This window comes from Myotis daubentonii, chromosome 1, assembly GCF_963259705.1.
Source record: "Myotis daubentonii chromosome 1, mMyoDau2.1, whole genome shotgun sequence".
Lineage (NCBI taxonomy): Eukaryota > Metazoa > Chordata > Mammalia > Chiroptera > Vespertilionidae > Myotis > Myotis daubentonii.
In genome coordinates, this window is record NC_081840.1 from 161,772,362 (window position 1) to 161,798,041 (window position 25,680).

At 38.8% G+C, this 25,680-nt stretch overlaps 1 protein-coding gene across 3 annotated transcripts in view; it reads right to left on the bottom strand.

The window, feature by feature from the left end:
* The window catches only part of USP6NL (USP6 N-terminal like), a 177,593-nt gene that overhangs the window by 137,902 nt on the left and 14,011 nt on the right, over positions 1–25,680 (bottom strand). For all 3 annotated transcript variants that reach the window (XM_059664100.1, XM_059664091.1, XM_059664118.1), the window contains exon 2: positions 20,602–20,688. In XM_059664100.1, the coding sequence (XP_059520083.1) occupies positions 20,602–20,605 (4 nt within the window). In that variant the 5' untranslated portion in view covers positions 20,606–20,688. The remainder of the gene's footprint in view (positions 1–20,601; positions 20,689–25,680) is intronic.

Here is a 25,680-nt window from a genome sequence, read left to right on the forward strand (position 1 = left end):
TGTGGTAAATGTTAACATTTGGAAAATCCAGGTAAAAGAATATATGAGAATTTGTGTTATTCTTGCAATAATTCCTAACTCTGAAATTATTTCAAAATAAAAAGTTAAATACTGACTATATATTCCAATATGTATACTTATTTAAGAAAGATATAGAAATATCTACATAAGTTTAATCATACAAAAGAGTAATTTTAAAGGATGAGATAAATATAAAGAATACACATGTGCATATATGCAGTTTCAGTTAACTGTGTACAAACACATATGCACTCTCATATTTGCTTCCTTCACCCCATAGGTCACTCTGAATCCTCCTGGAATAAAAATTCCAAAGACAGACATACCTCTGGGTTACTCTGACGTGGATAATTTTAAAAGAATTCATATCCAGCATTGGCCAGTTTTACACAGTGGTTAGAGAGTTGGCCCGCATGCTTCAGGGTTGCACATTGGATCCCTGGCCTGGTCGGGGCTCATTAAGGAGGTAACCAGTCAATGCATCTCTCTCACATCTATGTTTCATTCTTTCTCTCTCCCCCTCCCATCCTCCCTTCCTTCCAATCTCTCTAAAAGAACAATAAAAATAAAAAAATACCCTCAGGTGAAGACTAAAAAAACATAGAATTAATTTCCAGATCCTTAACTTCCATATATTAAGGATTGCTAAAGCTGACCTGCTTGAGAAAATGCCTGCAGCAGGGATCCTCCATTCCCATCTCCCTTCACAATCTCCTTTCTCCAACTTTATAAGAAGGCCAATCCTTGCCCTAGCTGATTTGGCTCAGTGGATAAAGCATCAGCCTGTGGACTGAAAGGTCCTGGGTCAAAGGCACATGTCTGGGTTGTGGGCTTGATCCCCAATAGGGGGTGTGCAGGAGGCAGCCAATCAATGATTCTCTCTCCCTGTCCCTTCCTCTCTAAAATCAATAAAAATATGGTGTGTGTTTTTGTGTGTTTTTTTTTTAAAAGCCAACCCTCATTCATCTTACTATGGCACAGTGCTCCACAGGGTAAAAACATGGGAGGTGGGGGACAATTCCTTTAGTCAAGGCACAATAAATAACAGCCCATTCCCCTTATAAAAATATGAGTTTCTAATAAAACATTACTTTATAGTAAATATTTATCAAAATTTATATTTGTTGTTTTTACCAATGGCATTAGGATAAACCTCTGTGAGGAAAGTGGAATAGATGTATAATTTCAGGGGGGAAAAAAGTATGCAAAATCTCTGGCTACTAAGAAATAGATTATTCATTTTTTAAGTGAATGACACTGTGATACTTAAATGTACCTGGATATATTTATAAGGAGGATGAAACTGTTTTTGATTGTTTTGGGTTTTTTTTTCTTTATTGGGCCTCTGGAACAAAGAACTGGTTTAATAATATTGCTTAGTTTTTATCATTGATCCATGCACAGCCCAGCTTTATTTATTCACTCAACTATTTAATTATACTTAAAAATTTATCAAACACCAGAAAACAATTACCCAAAACAAAAACTAAGACCTTAAACATAAGCTACATTTAACTTACAGTCCTGCCAACCCCATTTCAACCCAAAGTAATAATCATCCTGAATCCTATACATACCTATCATTCCCTTTTTCTCCTTTATTATCTATATATCTATACCTAAAAATGTGTGTGTGTGTGTCTGTTCTGAACTTTATAAAAAGAATGTCATGTTTTATATAATATTTTGGTAATTATATTTTTCTTAAAAATGATTCTATTATATTCTAGACCAGTGGTTATCAATCTTTAGTACATACTGAAATTGTCTGGGAAGTTTTAAAAAGTATGATGCCTGGGTCCATCCACAGGAATTTTGACTTCTTTGTCCTACAGTGCAGCCTGAGCACTACAAATTTTAAAAGCTCTCCCAAATGATCCTAACATTCTGCCAAGGTTAAGAACCACTATTCTAGAAGAATGATATAGGAAAAGCTAATTACATGTGCATAAGTAAACATAAAAGGTACAAAATATTATGATTCCACTATTGCCATTTACACACACACACACACACACACACACACACACACACACACACACGGGTGCACAAATAAAAAATATTAAAATGTTGCCCTAGCCCATTTTGCTCAGGGGATAGAACGCTATACTTTTCTACAGAGAACAAATTTTATTAATTCTTTAAAGATATTACATTTTGGTTTTATAAAAAGCTGTATCACCTCACCAAATATGATAGATAAATGGCAACTAAGCATATGAAAAGGGGCTCAATATCTTAGGTCATTAGGGAATTTCAAACAATGAGATACCACTACACAACTACTGGAATGGTTAGAATCCAAATGCTGTTGAGGATGTGGAGCAACAGGAACTATTTCATCACTGGTGAGAATATTAAATGATACACCCACTTTGGAAAAGTTTGGTGGCTTTGTACAAAAGTAAACAGTTTACCATACAATTCAACAATTGTACTCCCTGTTATTTACCCAAATGAGCTGGAAACCTCTATCTACACAAAAACCTGTATATGAATGTTTATAGTAGTTTTGTTTATAATTGCCAAAACTAGTCAGCAACCAAGATGTTCTTCAGTAGGTAATGGAATAAACTGTGGTATATCTAGACAATGAAATATTATTCAGCAATAGAAGGAAATAAGCTATCAAGCCAAAAAAAAGACATAGAGGAACTTCAGATATTGCTAAGTGAAAGGAGCCAATCTGAAACCATACATACTGCCTGATTCCAAGTATATAACATTCTGGAAAAGGCAAAAGCATGGAGAGAGTAAAATGACCAGTGTCTGCCAGGGGCTTGAGAAAAGAGAGAGAAGGATGAGCAGGTGGAACACAGAGAATATTTAGGGTGGTTAAACTAGTCTATGCTATTGTAACTAGAGGCCTGGCACATGAAACCATGCGTGGGTACCGTCCCTAGGCCTGGTCTGCAATCAGGGCCATCTTTCCCGGAAGCCCGCAGGGGAAAGGGACTAAGAGGTGGTCACGCCTCATAGTGACTGATCCAGTGGTCATTCTGGTTGTTCTGCTGTCGGAGTCAATTTCCATATTACCCTTTTATTATATAGGATAGGATGGTAGGTACATGTCCATTATACATCTGTCAAAGCCCATAGAATGTACAGCACAGAGAATAAAACCTAATGTAAAATATGGACTTTAGTGAACAGTAATGTATCAATATTGGCTCATCAACTGTAGTAAATGTACCACACTACTGCATGATATTAGTAATAGGGGAACCTGGGAAAGTAAAGAGTAGTATGAGGGGGTATAAGGGAACACGTGGTACTTTCCACTCCATTTTCCTATAAACCGAAAACTGTTCTCAACAAAGTCTTTAAAAAATAACAGAGGAATTCTATAATATATATTTAATCTATATCCTACTCTTCAGACTTTATCTGAAATAATAAAAGATAAATTAAAAAATCGAGAGTTTTCGCCGAAACCGGTTTGGCTCAGTGGATAGAGCGTTGGCCTGCAGACTCAAGGGTCCCAGGTTCGATTCCAGTCAAGGGCATGTACCTTGGTTGCGGGCACATCCCCAGTAGGAGATGTGCAGGAGGTAGCTGATCGATGTTTCTCTCTCATCAATGTTTCTAACTCTCTATCCCTCTCCCTTCCTCTCTAAATCAATAAAATATATATTAAAAAAAAATCGAGAGTTTAACTGGAGAGAGTGCTTAAAACAAAAATATTAATTGCCTATATATACAAGAGATCCAACATGGCTTGGTGAATAAAATAATGTTATAGTTGCCCTTGCAATGATCTGCCTGCAAACAGCTGTGATCTAATTCTTTTTTAAAAATATAAAACTATTTATTGAACACTGTTTACCAGTATTTACAATAAAGTAAACAATATACAGTTGGATAACATTCTGTTTACTACAAAGCTATTGTTTTTCCTGGCTCTGTTGAACCAGTAACCCAAATACTGGGGCTGAGCCTACATGTAAGGAATGAGTTGGAGTAAAGAGAAAACATGCAGGTCAAGAGTTTAGATTGCAAAAGTTTGTTCAACCATTTATTCCAGCAGGTCCTAAATTGCCAAGGTCTCTAATGATCTGATTAGAAATCCATGAATAAAGTCTTACACATTTCATGATCATAACATTTTAGTTAATATAGTACAGGGATTTCAACCTCTTATAAAGGGACAGTCTACTAGGTGAAACCTTTTTATAAGTATTGCTTGCCTAATTAAAACACATGAGGGAGACACCAGAGACACGGGACCTGGAGCTGCATGGAGGTCGTTAATAATAACTCTTCAAGTCTGCAATAAAAAATGGCCTCCAATAAAACTACATTACAAATATGGGAAACAGAATGGAAAGAGTAAAAAAGTAGACGAGGCAGAACCTGATGAATTTGTAGTGAAAAAGTATTGGCCTGATGTGTAATAAATGGGAAAGTGGAGTGTTTCCAGAAGTGGAAGGGATTCATAGATGCTGACAATACTTGGGATCTAATTCTTTTTTAAACAGAGAATTCTTAACTCAATCTTATTTCCTACATTTGTATTTTTATTATACATGGCCACTCAAAAACCACTAACTTTTGGCTAACCCCAAAACTGCTGACTTACTTTTCGTCCCTATCACTTCCAAACTCAGCATTCCCAAAGTAGAACACAAGGGAGAATGCCTATAAGAGAATAAAAATGAGACAACAAAGAGAGAAATGCAACAGGCCAGGAATACAAGCATTCCCTATTGTCCACCTATCTGGACATTGCAACTTATGCCATTCTCCTTTCTCCAATTTAAAGAACTTCTTTCAGATGAAAAGGGGTCAATAACAGGACTTAAGTGAACAAACAGCTAGGTAAAGGAAGAAAATCAACTAGGTAAAGAAAGAAAATCTTTTCCCACCAGTACTCATGCTCCAAAAAAACAAAGAAGGAGGGAAGGAAGGAGGGAGGGAAGGAGAGAGGGAAAGAGGGAGAGGGAGGGAGGGAAGGAGGGAGGGAGGGAGGGAGGGAGGGAGATGGGGGAAAGGAGGGGTAGGAAGGAAGGGGAGAAAAAAAGAGGAAGAAGGAAAGAAGCAGATTGAATTTAGTCTCATTTGTATTCTTTCTCTCATTCATTTAATAAAACCATGAACAAGTTCACTGGAGCATCCTGTTTAGCCCTAAGTGTAAAGGCCAAGACAATCAGTATTATTTTAAAGCAAAATCATACTACCATTCATAACAAAAAATGTTAGATAATTCAATCCAACTCTTAACTTCCTAGAATCGTAAAGAAATACAAACTAATTTCAAAAGTATATTTTCTTTTTTTGTCAATATATATCTTTAATAGTTTTCCTTATTACAAAATAATGCATGTTTACTATAGAAAATAAGTATCTAAAAATATGTCAACTTTTGGTTCCCCCAAAAGTTAACTCAATTGTCCCTTATTCAAAAGAAAATAAAAATTTCTCTTAGGCTCTAACAACCTTTTAGATTTATTCATGTACTTTTTTGCTGATTTTTTAAAAAATGGAGTATTATTATGCATACAGTGGGGCCTTGACTTACGAGTGTCCTGACTAACGAGTTTTTTCGAGATACGAGCCCTCTCTCTCTCTCTCTCTCTCTCTCTCTCTCTCTCTCTCTCTCTCGGCCGATTTTTTGCTTTGAGTTGCGAGCTAAAATTCGGGTTATGAGCCAGCTTCAGATACCCCACCGCTAGTTGGCGTAGCGAACGTCACAGTGAACGCCACAACATCAGCCCAGCATCACATGTCTCACTCATTCACTTTTTGATTTGACATACGAGTAATTTGAGTTACGAGCTCCGTCACGGAACGAATTAAACTTGTAAGTCAAGGCCCCACTGTACTCTTTTGGAAGTGTATGCATTTTTCACATTTTAAAATATTTCATCAACATCTTTTTTATACAATCAACACAGACAAGGGTACTTGCATTGTGCTCTGCATCTACAAAAACTTGTTGATCATATGAATAACATCCCAACATCTTCTCATTCTTGGCATCAATTTAGATTTTTTTCTAACCACTTTTCAGAAAATTTGTTTTGACTTCCTGGAAATATGTTTTAGGATAAAAGTGCTGTCATCATTTTTCAAGACATGTAGATAAATGAGAAGGAAAAAATGTGAGAGGCCACACTTTTTGTGACAAAAATAATCTGTAAATATTCCAGATGTCAGCTGGCCTGAAAATAGAAAAGATTACTGAATATTAAACTATAAACTCACTTCTGACTGGTCTTCTCTTGGGCTTAAAACAAGTTAATATACTTAATTTCTTTGTCAGTCTTCTTAAATTTTAAGGGTGGGATATAATCATTTTTTTGTGGAATTTAAAAAATCAATCGCTACAAACTCATCAATATTAAATACATATGTTTGTTACTAAAAAAAATGTTATACATTCTTTCTACCTAAAAGCTATATTATTTTCTGTTCCAATAATGTTCAGGTGCTTGTACAGTAATTCCTAATAATTTCTAGTGGGTATTTAAAAGTTAACACTGTCAAAAGGTAATCAACTACACTCATAGAATTTTTTTCATAGAAAAAAAACTAAAACCAAACAAAGAAGATATGAAGGTTAAATGACCTGAAATTGTAGGATGTGGAAAGAAGCACAGAGTATGTGTTTATGGATGGCATTATCCTTCTTTCACATAATCTCAAAGCATATTAGATGTTAGTGTTTATGAACAAAAGTACCTGTATTGATGTAATTAAATTAGCAGTTCTTTCAAAACCAGTTTTAAAAAATACTTTACCAAAAGGCAATTCATTTTGCTTAGAAAAAAAGAAGCAAGAAACCTCTCAACTCTGCAGCTCAGTGGAAACTGTTATAAATATGTGCAAAATATGTTTCATGAACATGGGAAATAAAAATATATTATCCCAATGTATCTTCACAATATCTAGAAATTCTTAGTGTATTGATTACATGAATATGATAAGGCAATGAAATTAGGTTCATCCATTCAAAATGGATTAAGCAATTAATATGTACAATGCTTATTAGTAGGTACCTAATAGGTACAATGCCAGTTGAAGGTTATAACAAGGGTGATCAACCTCCTTCCACGCTATGATGAGAAACAGGCATGAAACACACACAAAATTAATTAATAAATTACAATTGAGATGACTCCTCCAAATAAGTATAGGATGACAGGAGAATATACCCTTAAGTGAAAAATTAGTGTGAATTAAAGGCCATACATAGTACAGTTGACCTTAACGTGGGAGGTTAGGGGAGTCAATCCTCAGGCAGTTGAAAATCTGCAAATAATTTTTGATTCCCCCAAAAGTTAACTCAATTGTCCCTCAGTATCTGAGTGGGATTGCTTATAGGACCCGTGCTCATACCCTCTCCAACCTCTTTTAAGAAAGATAGGAAGACATAGGCAAAAACATTTCCATACTATAAACCTATCCTAAGGAATTATTTCTGGTTTTGTTTTGTTTGTGTTTTTGTTATTACTTTTTTAAAGGACAGCCCTGACCAGAGAACTCAGTTGGTAAGAGGGTTCTGCCAAGGTTGTGGGTTCGATCCCTGGTCAGGTCACATACAAGAATCGCCAATGAATGCATAAATAAGTGGAACAACAAATCAGTGTCTCTCTCTCTCTCTCTCTCTCTCTCTCTCTCTCTAATCCATTAATAAATAATAAAAAGGGCAAATTCACCAGTGATAGTCATTCTGTGAATATTTTTTTTAATTAAACCACCTAGCCCAACCAGCATTGCTCGGTGGTTGAGCTTTGAGCTATGAACTAGGAGGTCAACGTTTGATTCCTGGTCAAGACACATACTTAGGTTTCTATCTCTCTCTCCCTCTCTCTTCCTCTCTGAAATCAATAAAAATATATTTTAATAATTTAAAAAAATTGAACCATCCTAAATAACCAAAATATAGGGAAATGATGCATCATTGCCTTTAAGTAATATAGTAATTATGTATTCTAATTATGAAAAACAATTACAGAAATATAATTGTCTAAGCACAATTCAATGTTATAAATCCAAATATAAAATTGCATATACACTATGAATTCAATTATATAAAATATATACTATTTGAGCAATACCAGAGGGTCATACGCAAAAAAGCAAACAGTTGCTTTAATACAGTGGGGTTACAATGACTCCCCCCCCCCCCCATTTCAAAGTGTGCTTATTTTAAAATTATGGTTATACTTTTAAAACAACAACAGAAGGAGGTTGGGAAAGATGAAGAGACTAGATTAGTTTAGATGAGTTAGATAAAATTATGTATAAAATGGAGGAAAACAGTAGAGTGTTTAACTAAACCAAAGTTATAAACTTAATCTCCTCCAACCACCTATTTCTCAACCAATGCTGAATTTTCCTTAATTTCTTCATCTTAATTTCAACCTCTTAACTCCAGGTCTTCACACGTGTTATTTCCCCACTTAGAACCCTCTCCCTTTTCTTCTTTACTTAGCCAGGCAGCAACTGGAATGATTTCCTAATGGTGGTCCTTCCTGCCCTCTCTGCAGATCAGCTCCCTTGCTCCTGCAAACACTGTATTTCCCTTTTTGCTTTAATAATACTGTGCTACTTGTGCAGCATCAGTTTCCCAATAGTTGTATGTTCTATATGAGGCCAAGAACCATACTGTCTTATTTTTGTCTATATCCCCAAAGACCAACACAGCAGAAGTATACATGGAGGTACTCAAAAAGTATCTGTTAGTACAACAATAAAATCAGCCCCTGCTGGGTGGCTCACCTGGTTGGAGCATTGTCCCAGGCACCAAAAAGATTGCAGGTTGGATTCCTGGTCAGGGCACACAACTAAATTGCGGGTGAGGTCCCCTGCTGGGGCGCAGGCAGGAGACAACTGTTCAATGCTTCTCACATTAATGGTTTCTCTCTCTTTCCCTTCTTCTTTTCCTCCCCCATCCCTTCCTCTCTCTCTAAAATCAATAGAAACATATCATCAGGTGAGGATTAAAAAAATTATTTATTCAAAATCATATAATTTCTTTCTTTAAACAATTTAAAATCAGACTCAAATATCACTCTTAAAACATTTTAAGAAACTAATGTATAGCATCATGTGTCTCAGACTTGTCTATAAAACAATATTTCAATCACTTACACTTTGCATAATATTCCAAATCAATTTTCTAGCTTTCAATACACCTTGCAATTATTAAACTTTTAAGAGTCATAACTATGGATGTTAAGTATCCTGACATTTTACATCCTATATAACAGTGGTTCTCAACCTTCCTAATGCCGTGACCCTTAAATACAGTTCCTCATGTTGTGGTGACCCCCAATTTCATTGTTACAAATTGAACATAATTAAAGCATAGTGATTAATCACAAAAAAATATGTAATTATATATGTGTTTTCCGATGGTCTTAGGCGACCCCTGTGAAAGGGTCGTTCGACCTCCAAAGGGGTCAGGACCCATAGGTTGAGAACCACTGCTATATAATAAAAGGCTAATGTGTAAATCGACCAAACAGCAGAGTTATAAATGGACAAAATACAAACAATTGGTAAATCAGGATAAAACGCATTTGGGAAATAATATTGGATACTATTTTTACAGCTTTTCTTGTCATTTTGAAAAATATGAAACAAAATATGTAAAATAATGCAAATCATCTCCTAACAAGAACTTAAAATATTATAACTGAATATACTCTATAAGAAATGCTTCGCCCTAGTTGGTTTGGCTCAATGGATAGAGCGTCAGTCTGTGGACTGAAGGGTCCCAGGTTCAATTCCGGCCAAGGACACATGCCTGGGTTGTGGGATTGATCCCCAGAAGGGGGCGTGCAGGAGGCAGCCAATCAATGATTCTCATCATTGATATTTCTCTCTCCCTCTCCCTTCCTCTCTAAAATCAATAAAATATATATTTTTTTAAAAAAGAAATGCTTCATTAAATTCACATTTAATTCCCCATAGTATCAAACTAAGAATTATTCACTTTTCTGCAGTAAGTGGTCAAAAAGGAGATAAATTAGCTAAAAATAAAGTATATTCCATTTTAAATGATCAATATTAATACAATAAAAATTGATCTAGTAAATTTTCTGAGAAGCAGTTTTTGCTGACATTCTTTATCACCTTACCCACATTTTATTGCTGCCATGATTCTGATAGGCTATACACAGTGTTTCTCAACAGAGACTGTTATGCACTCTACCTGGCCCCTGCCCATAAAAAGGCAATGGGCTCCCCCAATAACTATGACAACCAAAAAGTCTGCATACATTTCCAAATTCACCTCCCCCATTAAGAATCACTGATTGTATATTCATTTTAAGAATGACTGACATGTAAAACTTTATATTCCAAAATCTAAATTTATCAAACATATATGGGTCCTAACAAATTGATACTTTTTATAATTCACAGGGGGGATTCTTTAAAGATTCTGTTAAATGCAGATACACCAGTATTTAAAACACAATTAATTCAACTTAAATTTTCTTTAATTTCTGCCAACTTCTGAGGTACAAAGCTATTCAATAAAACAGAATATATATCTAAATAAGCTATTGTCCTAGACAGAACTTTTAGCCCATACCTAGGAGAAATGTTTTTATAACTTGCTGGGAGATTTTTCTATTTAGGAAGACGCAGAAGAATCCTTCAACCACCATTAAAGGACTTAGCAATCTACTCAATTATTTACAACATTGAGTGTTATAGTAAATATTAAAACAAATTGTTCTTCACTTCAGTATGAACTCTTAGTCTACTACTACAGTAGATCAAGATATTTACTCCTCCTCTAATGGGAAGCTACAAATACCACTACATTACAAATTATCCACTGCCATTACTTTTTCCTCAGCTCAATGAGAAACATTTCATACCCAGAAGTGACCTCAAAACACTCACTCCATTAGACCAAAGGGCAGGATCAAACAATCCAACATAATAGATTCCCTCCTGAAGTGCCCAGTAAGAGAATTAACATCCAGAAAGACTCTCTTAGGAAACATGTCATGTAATTAGTTACAGAACAAAACTTGCTTGAAGATTAAAATTTAAAAATAGAGCAAATAGGCTTTACTTTCTTTTAACTTAAAACTTGGGAAAAGAAAATTAAGTAGTAACCTAAATAATCACTTTTGGTTTTGGGGGCTTATGGGGGGCTTTTTAAAAACATATTCCATCAAAATGATCACCTACATATGATCTGGCATTACATCAACTACTCTTATTATCTCCATTAAAGATCTAAGAGGTCCACTTCTAATTACAGGCATGCTTTAAATACATCATTTCATCTTTAGCACCACCTAGTAAAACAGAATTTTGAATATTTCTGATTAATGCTAAGCATTGCAAAATATGCAAATACTGAAAAACGAGAACTTAAAGAATGAAAATCAAAAGGCTTTTTGTAGATTGTAAAAGTTAACAATTCACAATGAAATGACCACATCATAGCATCATATGATACATTTTTCATAAAAATTCAGCTTCAGAATTTATAAAGATCTAGACTAAAAGCTGAAAAACATCCTAAAGCATTTAACAAATTCTCCAAACCTTATAGTTGAGACATCCCAACTAGTGTTTCAGGGTGTGTGGAGAAAGTGATCCCCTCTGCTGTCAAGGTAGTTGGGCACAAAGGGCAGTTTTGCCTGAGGTGTCAACACCAGTGGACTCCAAGCTTCAAACAGCTCTATCAGTTTATCCCACATGCTTTCTCTGTCTAAGCAGTTCATGACATGGGAAGGGTTAGGAAATCCTGCAGAGATAAATCCCCCCAGACATACAAATATCCAACCTTTCTTCTACTCTATAAAGAAATACTGGAAATTTTAGTTACCCATCAATATCACCCAAATCTAGATTTGGAAATTCTATCTAGACATTAATGACGTATCTTCCTGTTGTTTTTTTAAACCTCAACCTAAGATGTTTTTTTTTTATTGATTTTTAGATAGATGGGGGGGGGGGGTATAAAGGGGGAGGGGGGAAGATAGAGAGAGAGAGAGAGAGAGAGAGAGAGAGAGAGAGAGAGAGAGAGAGAGAGAGAGAGAGAGAGAGAGAGAAAGATCCATGTGTGGGAGAAACATAGTTCAGTTGCTTTCTATATGTGCCCCAACCAAGGATCAAACCCCCAACCTAGGTATGTGCCCTGACCAGCAATCAAATCCGCAACCTTCTGGTTTACAGACAACGCTCCAACCAACTGAGCTACCCGGCCAGGGCTCTTTCTAGCTTTTAAATATTGCTTCTCTAATATTTTTTAGAACCTCTTCTTTTTTACTTTTAATATATTTTACTCAATCTATCCAAAGTATTATCATTTCAACATATAACCTATAAATTTTTAATTGAGGGAAAATTGTTATATAACATTATATTAGTTACATAATTATTTAAAAACATAATAATTTGGTCTTTGTATATACTACAAAGTGATCATCACAATAATTCCAGTTACCACCTGTCACCATATAATTGATCCCCTTCACCCATTTCACCCATACAACCACCTTCTTCTCTGAAAACCACCAATCTATAAGTTTTGTTTTGTTTGTTTATTTGTTTTTAATTTTAAATAAAGTGAAATCATACAGGATCTGTCTTTCTCTGTCTGACATATTTCACTTACCATAATACCTTAAGGTCTATTCATGTTGAAGCAAATGGCAAGATTTTATTTTTATGGCTGAACAGTATTCTATTTTGTATGTATATATGACATCTTATTTATCCATTTATCTATCATAGATCAATGGAATGGAATAGAAAGGCCATAAATAAATCCATACATATATACTCAAATAATTTATAAAAAAGGAGCCTAGAATATACAATGGGGGAAAGACAGTCTCTTCAATAAATGGTAATGAGAAAACTGGTCAGCCGCATGCACAATAATGACACTAGACCATTATCTTATACCATACACAAAAATTAAAATGTATTACAGATTTGTATGTAAGATGTGAAACCATAAGACTCCAAAAGAAAACATACGTGGTAATAAGCTCCTTGACATTGATCCTGGCATTGATTTTTTAGAACTGACTCCAAAGACAAAGGCAACAAAAGTAAATATAAATAAGTGATACTACATCAAACTAAAAGGCTCTGTATAGTAAAGGAAACCATCAACAAATGGGAGAAAATATTTGCAAATCACAAATCCAATATTCAAAATATCTAAGGAACTCATACAACCAATAGCAAACAAAAATTTTTTCAATTAAAAAATGGATAGAGGATCTAAACAGACATTTTTTCAAAGAAGATATACAGATGGCCAAAAGGCGCATAAGGTGTTCAATATCAATAATTTCAGGTAAATGAAAACAAAACCACAATGAAATATCACCACACCGGTTTGAATGGCTATTATCAACGAGACAAGAAATAACAAGATTGGAGAGGATATGGCGAAAAAGGAAACCCTCATAAACTGTTGGTGGGAATGTAAATTAGCTTCTCCAATATTTCTTTTTCAAAAACAGGAACGCTGATAAATTCAGTTCCCACTCCCTGGTAACTGCAGCATAACGTAACCACCACAACATGCCCTCACCTTGAATGGTCCACTCAAGGATGACTTATATCACAAGGCAAAATCATCAAATTGGCAAGAACAAGAAAGAGAACTTAAAGTCTATTTCAAAGGGAGACTGCAAAGAGCTGAAAACTAAGAACAAAGCTAGAAAAGGCAAAAACTGCTTATAACTGATCTTTTTAGTTTACGTCTAACAAAAATGTCTACTTGTCAGAATAATTTTTCCAGAATGAAACCTTAAAGTGCTTTCCTCATTGAAATCCTTAAATAGTTCCTTAAACCCTACAAGATAAATTTCAAACTTCCTGGAATGTACATGGCCTGGCCTTTCCTATCTCTAATCTCCAGAATGTTCAACTACTTGGTAACAACTACCAGTAGTCAAACTTTCGTATAACTCTCCCAGGGCTCCAACTACTTGGAATGCTTCATCCTGTCTCTGTCTCTCTCCCTCTCTCTCTCTCTTCCCCTCCCCCCTTCTTTTTCTCTCACTCTCTGTCTCCTTCTGTCTATCTCTGTCTGTCTCTGTCTCTTCAGGGCAATAGCTCAAATTTCACCTTAAAATATGTGGAATAACTACCACATTCTAAGGACATTACTTAGAAACACCCAAATCTATGCACTATTTATTGAACACCATTAAGTGCCAGGAATAGTGTTTAGCACTAGCAATAAAATTGTGCCCTCAAGAATCTATAGACTAGATAAGAATGAATAAGCAGTTGATTTTTTTTTTTTTACTTCAGTGAAATTTAATAAAGTCTAACATTACATTAAAATCCATTTCTATGCTTCATTATTTTCATTTCTGCTGCCTGCCTTGGAACTGCATCATAGAGTAAAGTTTTAAAAAATTACTATGTCAGTATGAGAACTCGTATCAATTGGCTTTGTTTTTAAAGAAGTGATGAGCTTAGCTATCTGAGCATACCTCAGTACATGTGATCAGTTCAAACAGTATCCCTCTCTTAGGCACCCTTTTTCTTTCTAGGCATTTCAAAGCCTTCTACTAGGTTTCTCTTATTAAAAACACAGGAGAGCAGAAAAGATAGTGCAATGCAGAAGTTCAGAACACAGGCTCTTAAGCAGTTGATTTTAATACAGTATGATAGGTACCAGAATGAGGCAAGCAGAGTGCTATAGAGAGGAAGGGCAATGGGACTCACCTAACCAGCTGAGTGGTACAAGGATGACAGAGGAACTCTAGGAACTAGGGAACTAAGCAGAAACTGATTTTTTTCTTTTAATCTTAAATGTGAAATAAGGACATTGGGCTTTATTTGTTGATTTGTTAATCATCACCAGAGAATATATTTATTCCATTGGTTTTTCAGAGAGAGTGTAAAGGAGGGAGGGAGAAGAGGGACAGAGAGAGAAACATCAATGTGAGGGAGGCACATCAACTGGTTGCCTCCAGCAAACATCCAGACCAGGGGGTGGGAGCGAACCCAAAACCCAGATACATGCCCTTGACTAGGAATCGAACCCAAGAGCCTTTAGGTCGCAGTTTGACACTTTGACCACTGAGCAACACTGGCCAGGGCTTTGGGGCTTATTTTAACACCAGTGGCATTGTTCATTCTTTGTGGCTCCCCTGTCTTGGCAACAAACAGAAATTCCAGATAAAATATAAAAACAAATCATCAACATACCTACATCCCAAAACATGTTAAACATCTCTATGGATCAAAAATCTAACAGGAACACAAAGTGTGAGCCAAGCTGAAGCCAGGAGGCCTCCTGGGCTCTGGGCCCCAAAGCAGGAAAATCAGCAGGAAGTTGATTCTAGGGTAATCGTAAATACAAGGGTTCCATATAAAGCAAGGTAGTAGCCAAGCTCTTAGATTAAAACCAAGGACAGGGTGGCACTTCTTGATTATGAAACCAGACTGAAAAAGACTTCTGCTAACTGCACTGAGGCTACAGCTTAGGATGCTGCTGACCTAATGCCAGCTGACTCAGTGACTGAGTCTGTCATATCCCCAACGTCACTATGGGGCCAAGCTCTGATCCACTAACACAAGACCAGATTCTGATCTGGGAACACCGAAGCCAGACAAGAGGCAACTCGAAGTCTGCTAGACCAATCACAAAAAGAGATAGACAGAGAAAATAAGAGAAAGAAAAAGAATCCTCATCAAAATGTGCCTGAAAACTTATAGAACATAAAGAAAACACCAATGATAGCAACATAAAAACCACAACATAAATTCACTGGACAGAAAATTTAAAAATAATCCAGTGATCTAAGAAAGACTTTAAAATAAACATGTAAAAAGCTCATAATGAGATGAAGGAATAAAAAAGAACCAGAAAATTAAAAATACAAAAAAAAAAAAAAAAAACAAGGAGAGGTGAGAAAACAACTAGTGGATCTAAAAAAGAACCGATAAAAAAATCTTACAGCCCTGGACAGTGTTATGGCCTCACTCCCATACACCAAAGGTTCCCAGGCTCAATTCAATTCCCAATCAAGGGCACATATCTGGGTTACAGGTACAATCCCCAGGCAACCAATTGATGTCTCTCTCACATCCATATTTCTCTCTCCCTATCCCCCTCCCTCCTTTCCACTCTATCTAAAATCAATGGAAAAATATCCTCAGGTGAGGATTAACAAACATACCAAAAAATCTTGCAAATGAAATATAGCCATTGTAATTTACATATAATAACAGGGCTCTGTGTTCTTAGGGGCAGCTGTGTACAAGACATTGTTAGATACTGAGACTCAGAAAGGAAAGATACGTGGTACCTGAGCTCAAAGAAGTAACCATATGTAACAGTGATACTAATAGAATATTAAGATTGCAGAGTAAAACAAAATTTAGTTAAATTTCAAAAATGTAAGTATTTTTTAAGTTAAAAGGCTTGACATTTCTAAGTTTCACAAACTAATATCACCACATTAATTAGAGTTGGCACTTTATATTAGATCAGCGATTTTCAACCTTTTCATCCCATGGCACACATAAACTAATTACTAAAATTCTGCAGCACACCAATATTATATTTTTTGCCGATCCGAACAAACAAAAAAAGTAGGTATAATTTTTATTCATTTATACTGAATGGCTATTGTTGTGTTGGCTGCTATCATTTTTTTATTTGACAATCTAAGGGAAAAGATATCAGTGCCCCTGACTAGTCAGGCATTGCCTGTTTTAAAAACTCTTGCAGCATACCAGTTGAAAATCACTGCATCAGATAAACATTCTCACAAAACTTCATATGAATGGAGCTGAAATAACAAAAGAAACTTCTTTCTTAATCTGTATTTGAACTCATCTGGCAACTATCCTTGTGTATCCGGAGTGCACCACTGTGAAAATGTGCACACTAGAAAGTCTAAAAACTCAAAGACTACCTCTTGCAATATTATTCTTAGTAGAAAGCACTCAAAGATACCACAATAACAACAGCTTCATTTTCATTTATCAACTAGAGGCCTGATGCACAAAATTCGTGCAAGGGCCTTGGCCCCCTGCCGCCACCACCATGGCCGCCTCTGCTGTGGCCCCCGCCCACTGCAGCTTTGTCCAGAAGGAAGGACGTCCAGAAGGACATCTGGTCTAATTACCATATTATGCTTTTATTATTATAGATTGCCTAATTATTTAAACTGTTGATAAGAAAAGGTACTCTGGTCAACATTAAGGTAAATACAGGGTGGGGCAAAACTAGGTTTACAGTTGTGAGTATGCAAAACACAGAGTTTATTCTTATATTATTATTTAACTAGAGGCCCCGTGCACAAAAATTTGTGCACTCAGGGGGGAGGGGGGATCCCTCAGCCCAGCCTGTGCCCTCTCCCAGTCTGGGACCCCTCGGGAGATAACGACCTGCTGGCTTAGGCCTGCTCCCGGGTGGCAGAGGGCAGGCCCAATCCCTAGGTGCAGCCCCTGGTCAGGCTCAGAGCAGGGCGGATTGGGGAGTTGGGGCGCCGCCCCCTGTCATGCACAGAGCAGGGCGGATCGGGAGGTTGCGATGGCACCCTCAGTCATGCTCAGGGTAGGGCCAACTGGGGGGTTGGGGCACTGCCCCCTGTCACACTCAAGGCAGGGTCAATGGGGAGGTTGCGGCGCCACCCCGTCATGCACAGAACAGGGCCAATCGGGGGTTGGGGCACTGCCCCCTGTCACTCACAGAGCAGGGCCCATCGAGGGGGTGGGGCTCCATACCCTGTCACGCACAGAGCAGGGCCGATCAGGGGGTTGGGGAGCTCCCCCATGTCATGCAGAGCAGGGCTGATCAGGGGGTTGAGGAGCTCCCCCCTGTCACTCACAGAGTAGGGCCGATAGGGGAGTTGGGGCACCGCCCCCTGTCACACACAGAGCAGGGCCGATCAGGGGGTTGGGGCGCCGCCACTGCCACGCTGATCCCAGTGCCGGGAGGCCTCACGGCTCTGCTGATCCCGGTGCTGGGAGGCATATTACCCTTTCACTATATAGGACAGAGGCCTGGTGCACGGGTAGGGGACGGCTGGTTTGCCCTGAAGGGTGTCCTGGATCAGGGTGGGGGTCCCCACTGGCCAGCCTGGATGAGGGGATGATGGTTGTTTGCAGCTGGTCACACACCCTTCTGGGTGGGGGTCCCCACTGGGGTGCCTGGCCAGTCTGGGTGAGGGGCTGAAGGCCGTTTTCAGGCTGGCAGGTGACTGAAGCTCCCAACCTCTCCTTTTTTTCTTTTTTTCTTTTTTATTCTGGGATTTATTTATCTTCCATGGCTGTCACTGGAGCTGAGAGCCGGCTTTAGCTCTGAGGCTCGGCTCCAGCTCTGAGGCCTCCGCTGCTGAAAGCAGGTCTGGGCTTTGTTTAGCTTCTATAATTGAAACACTGTTGCAACTCCAGCTCTGAGGCCTGGCTGGCTGAAAGCAGGTTTCTGGGGATTGTTTAGCTTCTATAATTGCAACATAGTTGCATAGAGTGCAGCTCAGAGCTGGGTGGCGGCAGGCGGGGAACCTTGGCTTCCTCCGTCACTGGAGCAAGCAAGCCTCCTGTTGGCTTCAGCTGCCTGGCTGCCGGCCGCCATCTTGGTTGGCAGTTAATTTGCATATCGCCCTGATTAGCCAATGGGAAACGTGTCGGAGGTATGGCTAATTACCATGTTTGTCTATTATTAGATAATCCTATCTAATAAAAGAGAAACATGGTAATTAAACATACCTCTGCTACCCTTCCCATTGGCTAATCAGGGCTATATGCAAATTAACTGCCAGCCAAGATGGCGGCCGGCAGCCAGGCAGCTTGAAGCGAACGTGAGGCTTGCTTGCTCCAGTGACGGAGGACTCCAACGTTCCCCGCCTGCCGCTGCCGGCCTCTGAGCTTGCAGCTTGAAACACTGTTACAAATATAGAAGCTAAACAAACCCCAGAAACCTGCTTTCAGCCAGCCCGGATCTCAGAGCTGGAGTTGAAACAGTGTTTCGATCAGAGAACCCAAACAAACCAGATACCTGCTTTCAGCAGCGGAGGCCTAAGAGCTGGAGCCGAGTCTCAGAGCTAAAGCTGGCCCAGAAAAAGAAAAAAGAAAAAGAAAAACAGGAGCAGTTGGGAGCTTCAGTCACCTGCCAGCATGAAAACGGCCTTCAGCCCCTCACCCAGACTGGCCAGGCACCCCAGTGGGGACCCCCACCCAGAAGGGTGTGTGACCAGCTGCAAACAACCATCATCCCCTCATCCAAGCTGGCCAGGCACCCAAGCAGGACCCCCGCCCTGATCCGGGACACCCTTCAGGGCAAACCAGCCGGCCCCCACCCGTGCACCAGGCCTCTATCTTATATAGTAACAGGGTAATGTGCAAACTAACCCTAACAGCGAAAGGACTGGGAATGACTGATCACTATGACACACACTGACCACCAGGGGGCAGACACTTAATGCAGGAGCTGCCCTCTGGTGGTCAGGGCGCTCACACATGGGAGGAGCTCTGCTCAGCCACAAGCCAGGCTGATGGCTGCCAGTACAGCAGTGGTGGTGGGAGCCTCTCCTGCCTCCTCAGCAGCACTAAGGATGTCCGACTGCAGCTGAGGCCTGCTCCCCACTGGCAAGTGGACATCCCCGAGGGCTGCCGGGGTGCCAGAGGGATGTCTGATTGCCATCTTAGGTCCAATCCCCCGGGGAGCGGGCCTAAGCCAGCAGGTGGTCATCCCCTGAGGGGTCCCAGACTGTGAGAGGGCACAGGCTGGGCTGAGTGACACCCCTCCTCCCCAAGTGCACAAATTTTTGTGCACCGGGCCTCTAGTTGTATTATATTCCATGTGAACAACTGTAAACCTCATTTTGTCCCATCCTGCATAATATGAATAATATGTGAAGAACTTTAAACTCCCTAATATTATAATAATAAAGAAATGCTCACTCCTTCCCAAAATTTTCATAATCGAAAAAGCTGTCATATATCAAAGTTATCAGGGTTATGATAGAGTAAAATCTGAACTCTGTCCTCACTCTCTAAAAGTAAACAGTTAACACAAAATAGTAAAATCCAGTTTTCCTATTCACAAGCAGAAGTGGCTAGAAATGACAAAAAACATTACATATACAACTGAGAAGATAAAATCTACATCAAATGTGGTTTAAGTCTATAGAATAGATTTGGTACCTTGTTCCATCAAAGATGTCGATAAAGAGAACTTTATTATTCTTTTTTTGTTTAATTTTGTGCTTGAACATAGTATCAACCCATGTTACTCAATAATCAAATTTCACACAATAAAACATCTGCTGATTAAGGTCAACTGCAATTTTCCCTGCTTCATATTTCTAATGAGTCATTTTCCAATAGCTAGTCAATAAAAAAATTATAGATAATAGAACCATAAATCAGCCAAGAAGCTAATAACACAGATTTTCTTACCACATCTAACTTCTTAGAATAAATCAAACATCAAAAAGCAATTCCTTGTTTAAACAGAGACAAGTGCACAGTACTGGGCTAAAACAGATTATCCAATCTCTTGGATGAAGTGACATAATTCCAATTTTTCCAGTAATAATTTTTTTCTCTTTTTATATACAGCATTGCACATGCTCCTGAGACCATTGAAATGAAATAAAGAAGGACACTTACTCATGACTGGAAATGTCTCTGTATGTTGCCCCAATCAGATATTAAGCCAAAATCTGCTGTCCAAGATTTCTCGGAGGAATACATGTCCTAGTCAAAAAACGAGAAATAAGTCATATTTTGTGAAAGTATTTAAAATTAAGTTTTCTAAATGGAGATGAAAATAATTTAGTTTAAAATTTTCTATGTCCAAAAGAACCTCTTGGTGTCATCCATAATAATAAAAGCATAATATGCAAATCGACCAAAAGACCGAACAGCAGAACGATAGTCGGGACGACCTTCCAATGACCACACTATGACACCCACTGGCGCCAGACCAGCCAAGGCAAGTATAACGTGACTGGTTGAGGGCCCGGCCATGACCCAATGATTGCCCTGCAGAGGGAGGACCAAGCCACCAGCCAGCAGGGCGATCGATCAATTCGGGGGCTCCACGATCGCCCAAAAGAGGGAGGCCCAGGCCACCAACCGGCAGGCTGTGGCGAGTGGGCAGGGCCTCCCTCTGTGGGGGCAATCCATCAGATCCCCGGCCAAGTGGTTAGGGCCTACCTCTTTGGGGCGATTGATGGCGGAGCTCCATGATCAATCACCCCAAAGAGGGAGGCCCTGGCTACCTGGTGGTGGTGCTGAGGCAGGTGGGCAGGGACTCCCTCTGTGGGGGTGATTGATTGTGGGGCTCCTGGACTGTGAGAGGGCACAGGCTGGGCTGAGGGACCCACCCCCCCTGCCCCACCGCCAAGTGCACCAATTTCATGCACCGGGCCTCTAATGTAAACATAAAAAAATGGCAATCTATCTTTAGAACATCATGATCCCATTCTATTTTTCTTTTTCTATAAGAAGTTACCTCAAATGTAAATAAACTGTATAAAGTAATTACCATACAGAAACTCAGTAAGGTGATCTTTGTCTTAATATTAAACAAGCACTCCAGCTAGAGTAAATACAGCACACCACACCTGCTAAATTTACTATGATTGGATACAAATTATTTATATACACGACCAAATAAAGCTTATCAAAGTTATTGCTATAGATTTTCTCTAAAAATGAGCATTTTCCTCACTATAAAAGTAATATGGTTTCACTGATTTAAAAAAGTTGAAAACAATACCAAAGTAGAAAAAATTATATCACAACACCACACTGCTATATTTAGGGTATATTTGGGGTATATTTCTTTTCAAGGCATTTTTTGTAACTATTTCTTAAATATAATTTAAAAACATTACATACAAAATTTTGTATTTTATTCTTTTCACTTGGGTGAAAAGCATCACCTTGTATTAGTATAAATATATTTAACCTTTTGCTAAAATTTACATTATAAATTTCCTTTCTGCCCAGCCAGTGTTGCTCAGTGGTTGAGCATTGACCTGTGAACCAGGAGGTCATAGTTCACGGCACATGCCTGGGTTTTGGGTCGATCCCCAGTAGGGGGCATGAGGGAGGCAGCCAATCAATGATTCTCATAATTAATGTTTCTATTTCTCTCTCCCTCTCCTTTCCTCTCTGAAATCAATAATAAAAAAAATTTCACAAATTTCCTTTCTTGATTAATGTATTTTAAATGAGGCATAAATTAATATTAATGCTTTATTTAAATACTAGAGACCCGGTGCACAAAAATTTGTGCACTGGGGGGGGAGAGGGGGGAAGGAAGGGTCCCTCAGCCCGGCCTGTGCCCTCTCGCAGTCTGGGACCCCTCAGGAGATAACGACCTGCTGGCTTAGGCCTGCTCCCAGGTGGCAGAGGGCAGGCCCAATCCCAAGGTGCAGCCCCTGGTCGGGCTCAGAACAGGGCTGATTGGGAAGTTGGGGCGCCGCCCTGTCATGCACAGAGCAGGGCGGATCGGGAGGTTGCGATGCCACCCTCAGTCACGCTCAGGGTAGGGCCGATTGGGGGGTTGGGGCACCGCCCCCTGTCACACTCAAGGCAGGGTCAATGGGGAAGTTGCGGCGCCACCCTGTCACGTACAGAGCAGAGCCAATCAGGGGGTTGGGGCGCTGCCCCCTGTCACGCACAGAGCAGGGCCCATCAGGGGGGTTGGGGCTCCGTACCCTGTCACACACAGAGCAGGGCCCGTGGAGGGGGGGGGGGCGGTTGGGGCGCCACACCCTGTCACACACAGAGCAGGGCTGATCAGGGGTTGGGGCGCCTTCCCCTGTCACGAACAGAGCAGGGCGGATAGGGAGGTTGTAGCCCCGCTCCCTTTCACACACAGAGCCGCAGGGCGATCAGGGGGTTTGGGCGCTGCCCCCTGTCACACTGATTCCGGTGCTGGGAGGCCTCTCAGCTCCGCTGATCCCGGTGCTGGCAGGCATATTACCCTTTTACTATATAGGATACCAATGGATGCATAAATACCTCCCCAAATCTAATATATGAAATTCCACAGATAAGATCAAATTAGATACAAAATGTACTAGTATACTTGTGCTACCTGATATGTAGCTTCCTTCAATCACAAGAAATGATGGTTACTTTATTTGCTAAATCAATTAAGAAAATGGAATAATACTAAGGACCTCTGCTTCTAAAACAGATAATAAAGTTAGGATAACGGGTCCTAAGAGATAAAGTTAGGATAACATTCTTTGAAGAAATAACGCTTGCCCCATATATACACTTTACTCATGTGTGTAATATACATGGAAAGTATAAATTTACAAACTGACCATTCTGTATGAACAGTATGGCTCCACTACTGTAATTAACAGTGGCATACAATCATAGTGCTATCACGTAATGACCTGACCCTCATCCCACATGCTTTCTTCTTTATCTATACTGTAGATACTATTAAATGATTTCATTTCCAGATAATCCAATTACCACAAAGGAAATGAGAAGTTATATGGAAAATCCGAAACTTATCTACATGTTAGTTTTAGAATACATGATGGAAGTTTCTCACTATCAATATTCTTTATGAATGGTGTTTCACTGAGTCTATTAGATTTGTTTGCCCTCCCAGGAACTATGAGGTTGAACATGCTGAATGATGACACAGGAAGGCAATCCCATGTTAAAAATACACAAAGTAAATGAAATGTTCACAGATGACCCAGGAGTTCGTTTACTTACACTTGTACAGTCTAATCTCTGCCCAGAGACTTTTCTTTTTATTCATGTTTGGATCACATTTTTTAATCTTAAACTTAAAATACCGAAATGGCAACATCAAAGCACTTTGTACTAAGCAGTATGCCCCTTTGTCAATAATCATAAGCTGCCAAATAAATAATTATTTCTGGATTGAAGTTCCTAAGATATCAAGAGTTGTTTCAGCACTGGCTGGTGTAACTCAGTTGTTGGTTGGGCATCTCTATGTTTTTATTAATATTTTCATCTTTTAACATACTTAAATTCTTTGTAGAAGAAGGAAGACAAAATAATTCTTTCTCATAATTTTTAACTTCATAATCAGTTTCTACTTGAGAAACTTCTAGCACTCTACTATGAATTTTTCAATTTTTATCATTCAATTTTTATCATTCAAGATAAGAACATCTCCAACTAAAACTAAAGCTATCAGAAATATCAGTTTCCAAGACTTTTGTGCCCAAATGGTTTGTACACCCTCTTATTAGATGGCACCTAAAAATGCTTGACAAAATATGAGAATTAACCTTTTAAATACACAGCAAAGCTCACAAGAAGCTCAAAGACAAAAATAAATAAATAGAAGCACAGAGAGTATAGGCAATGATGCCAGCAACTGCCCTTAGAGACATTTGACAATCTCTCATAACCAAGCTGCACTGTCCAATACTGTAGCCACTAGGCACATGTAGCTATTTAATTTTAAACTAATTAGTTAGGTAAAATTTTAAGTTCCTTTACTTTCTCAAACTAGCCACATTCCAAATATGGCTATAACTGCTGTATTAGCACAGATATATAGTATTTCCAGTTACAGAAAATTCTATTGGACCATGCTGAAGGGCTTTCAGAATTAACAGTTTGCATAGGATAAAGCCAAACCTTTACACTATATAATATGGGAGGTCAGACTACAGATAAGCACATAATAAAGCCTGGCAATAAAGGACTAGATCATCAATAAAAGTAATAAACTATGAAAAAATAAATACCCCAGAGGGATGCTATAAGGAAAGTTCTGCCAAGTCTAGGTTTATTCGTGTTTAGGGAGGGGGAAAGAGAGTATTCCCTGGAAATCTATAAACAAACCAACCTTCACAAGGGCTTCAAGTTCAAGTTCAAACTACTTGTACGTTGAGAAAATCTTAAGCCTAGGAATTAAGTGGCCCTGGGTTGACAGTGTCCTCAACTGCAAATTCCCCCTGGGAGAAAGTAGTATTAACTCAGGTCTCATAAGCATTTCCACAATTGAAGGCATAATAAAAAATGAACTCAAAATGTAAAACTATGCATAATAAGCAAAATTCAACAGAAATAAGTAGATTACTCAAAAAAACTTTTTAAAAAGAACAGCAATGCTTCCAAATACAATATAAAATGGAAACTATGGATAAAAAAGAAGGAAACAGATTTGAAGAATCAAATGAAAAATAGAGACTGCCAAACCTGTCCGTTAGAATTAAGTGATCATAGTGGTACACCACTGAAATTTAGCAGTTGTTTGTTACACAGCAAAAGATGGCTAATGCAGAGAATAAATGTTAATTTTAAATGCAAGTTAATTTGTGAGTTTTAATTTTACTAAAATATTTTACTCACTAAATTTGTGAATGTATACATACACATACATAATACCATTTATATAGTTCCAAACTATGTAAAATTAGCAATATGTTCTTTAGAGACATATGCCTATCCTATCTAGTAATAGACAAACATGGTAATTAAACATACCTCCGACATGCTTCCCATTGGCTAATCAGGGTGATATGCAAATTAACTGCCAACCAAGATGGCGGCCGGCAGCCAGGCAGCTGAAGCCAACAGGAGGCTTGCTTGCTCCAGTGACGGAGGAAGCCAAGGTTCCCCGCCCACCGCTGCCCGCCACTGAGTTGCACTCTAAGAAACAATGTTGCAATTATAGAAGCTAAACAAACCCCAGAAACCTGCTTTCAGCCAGCCAGGCCTCAGAGC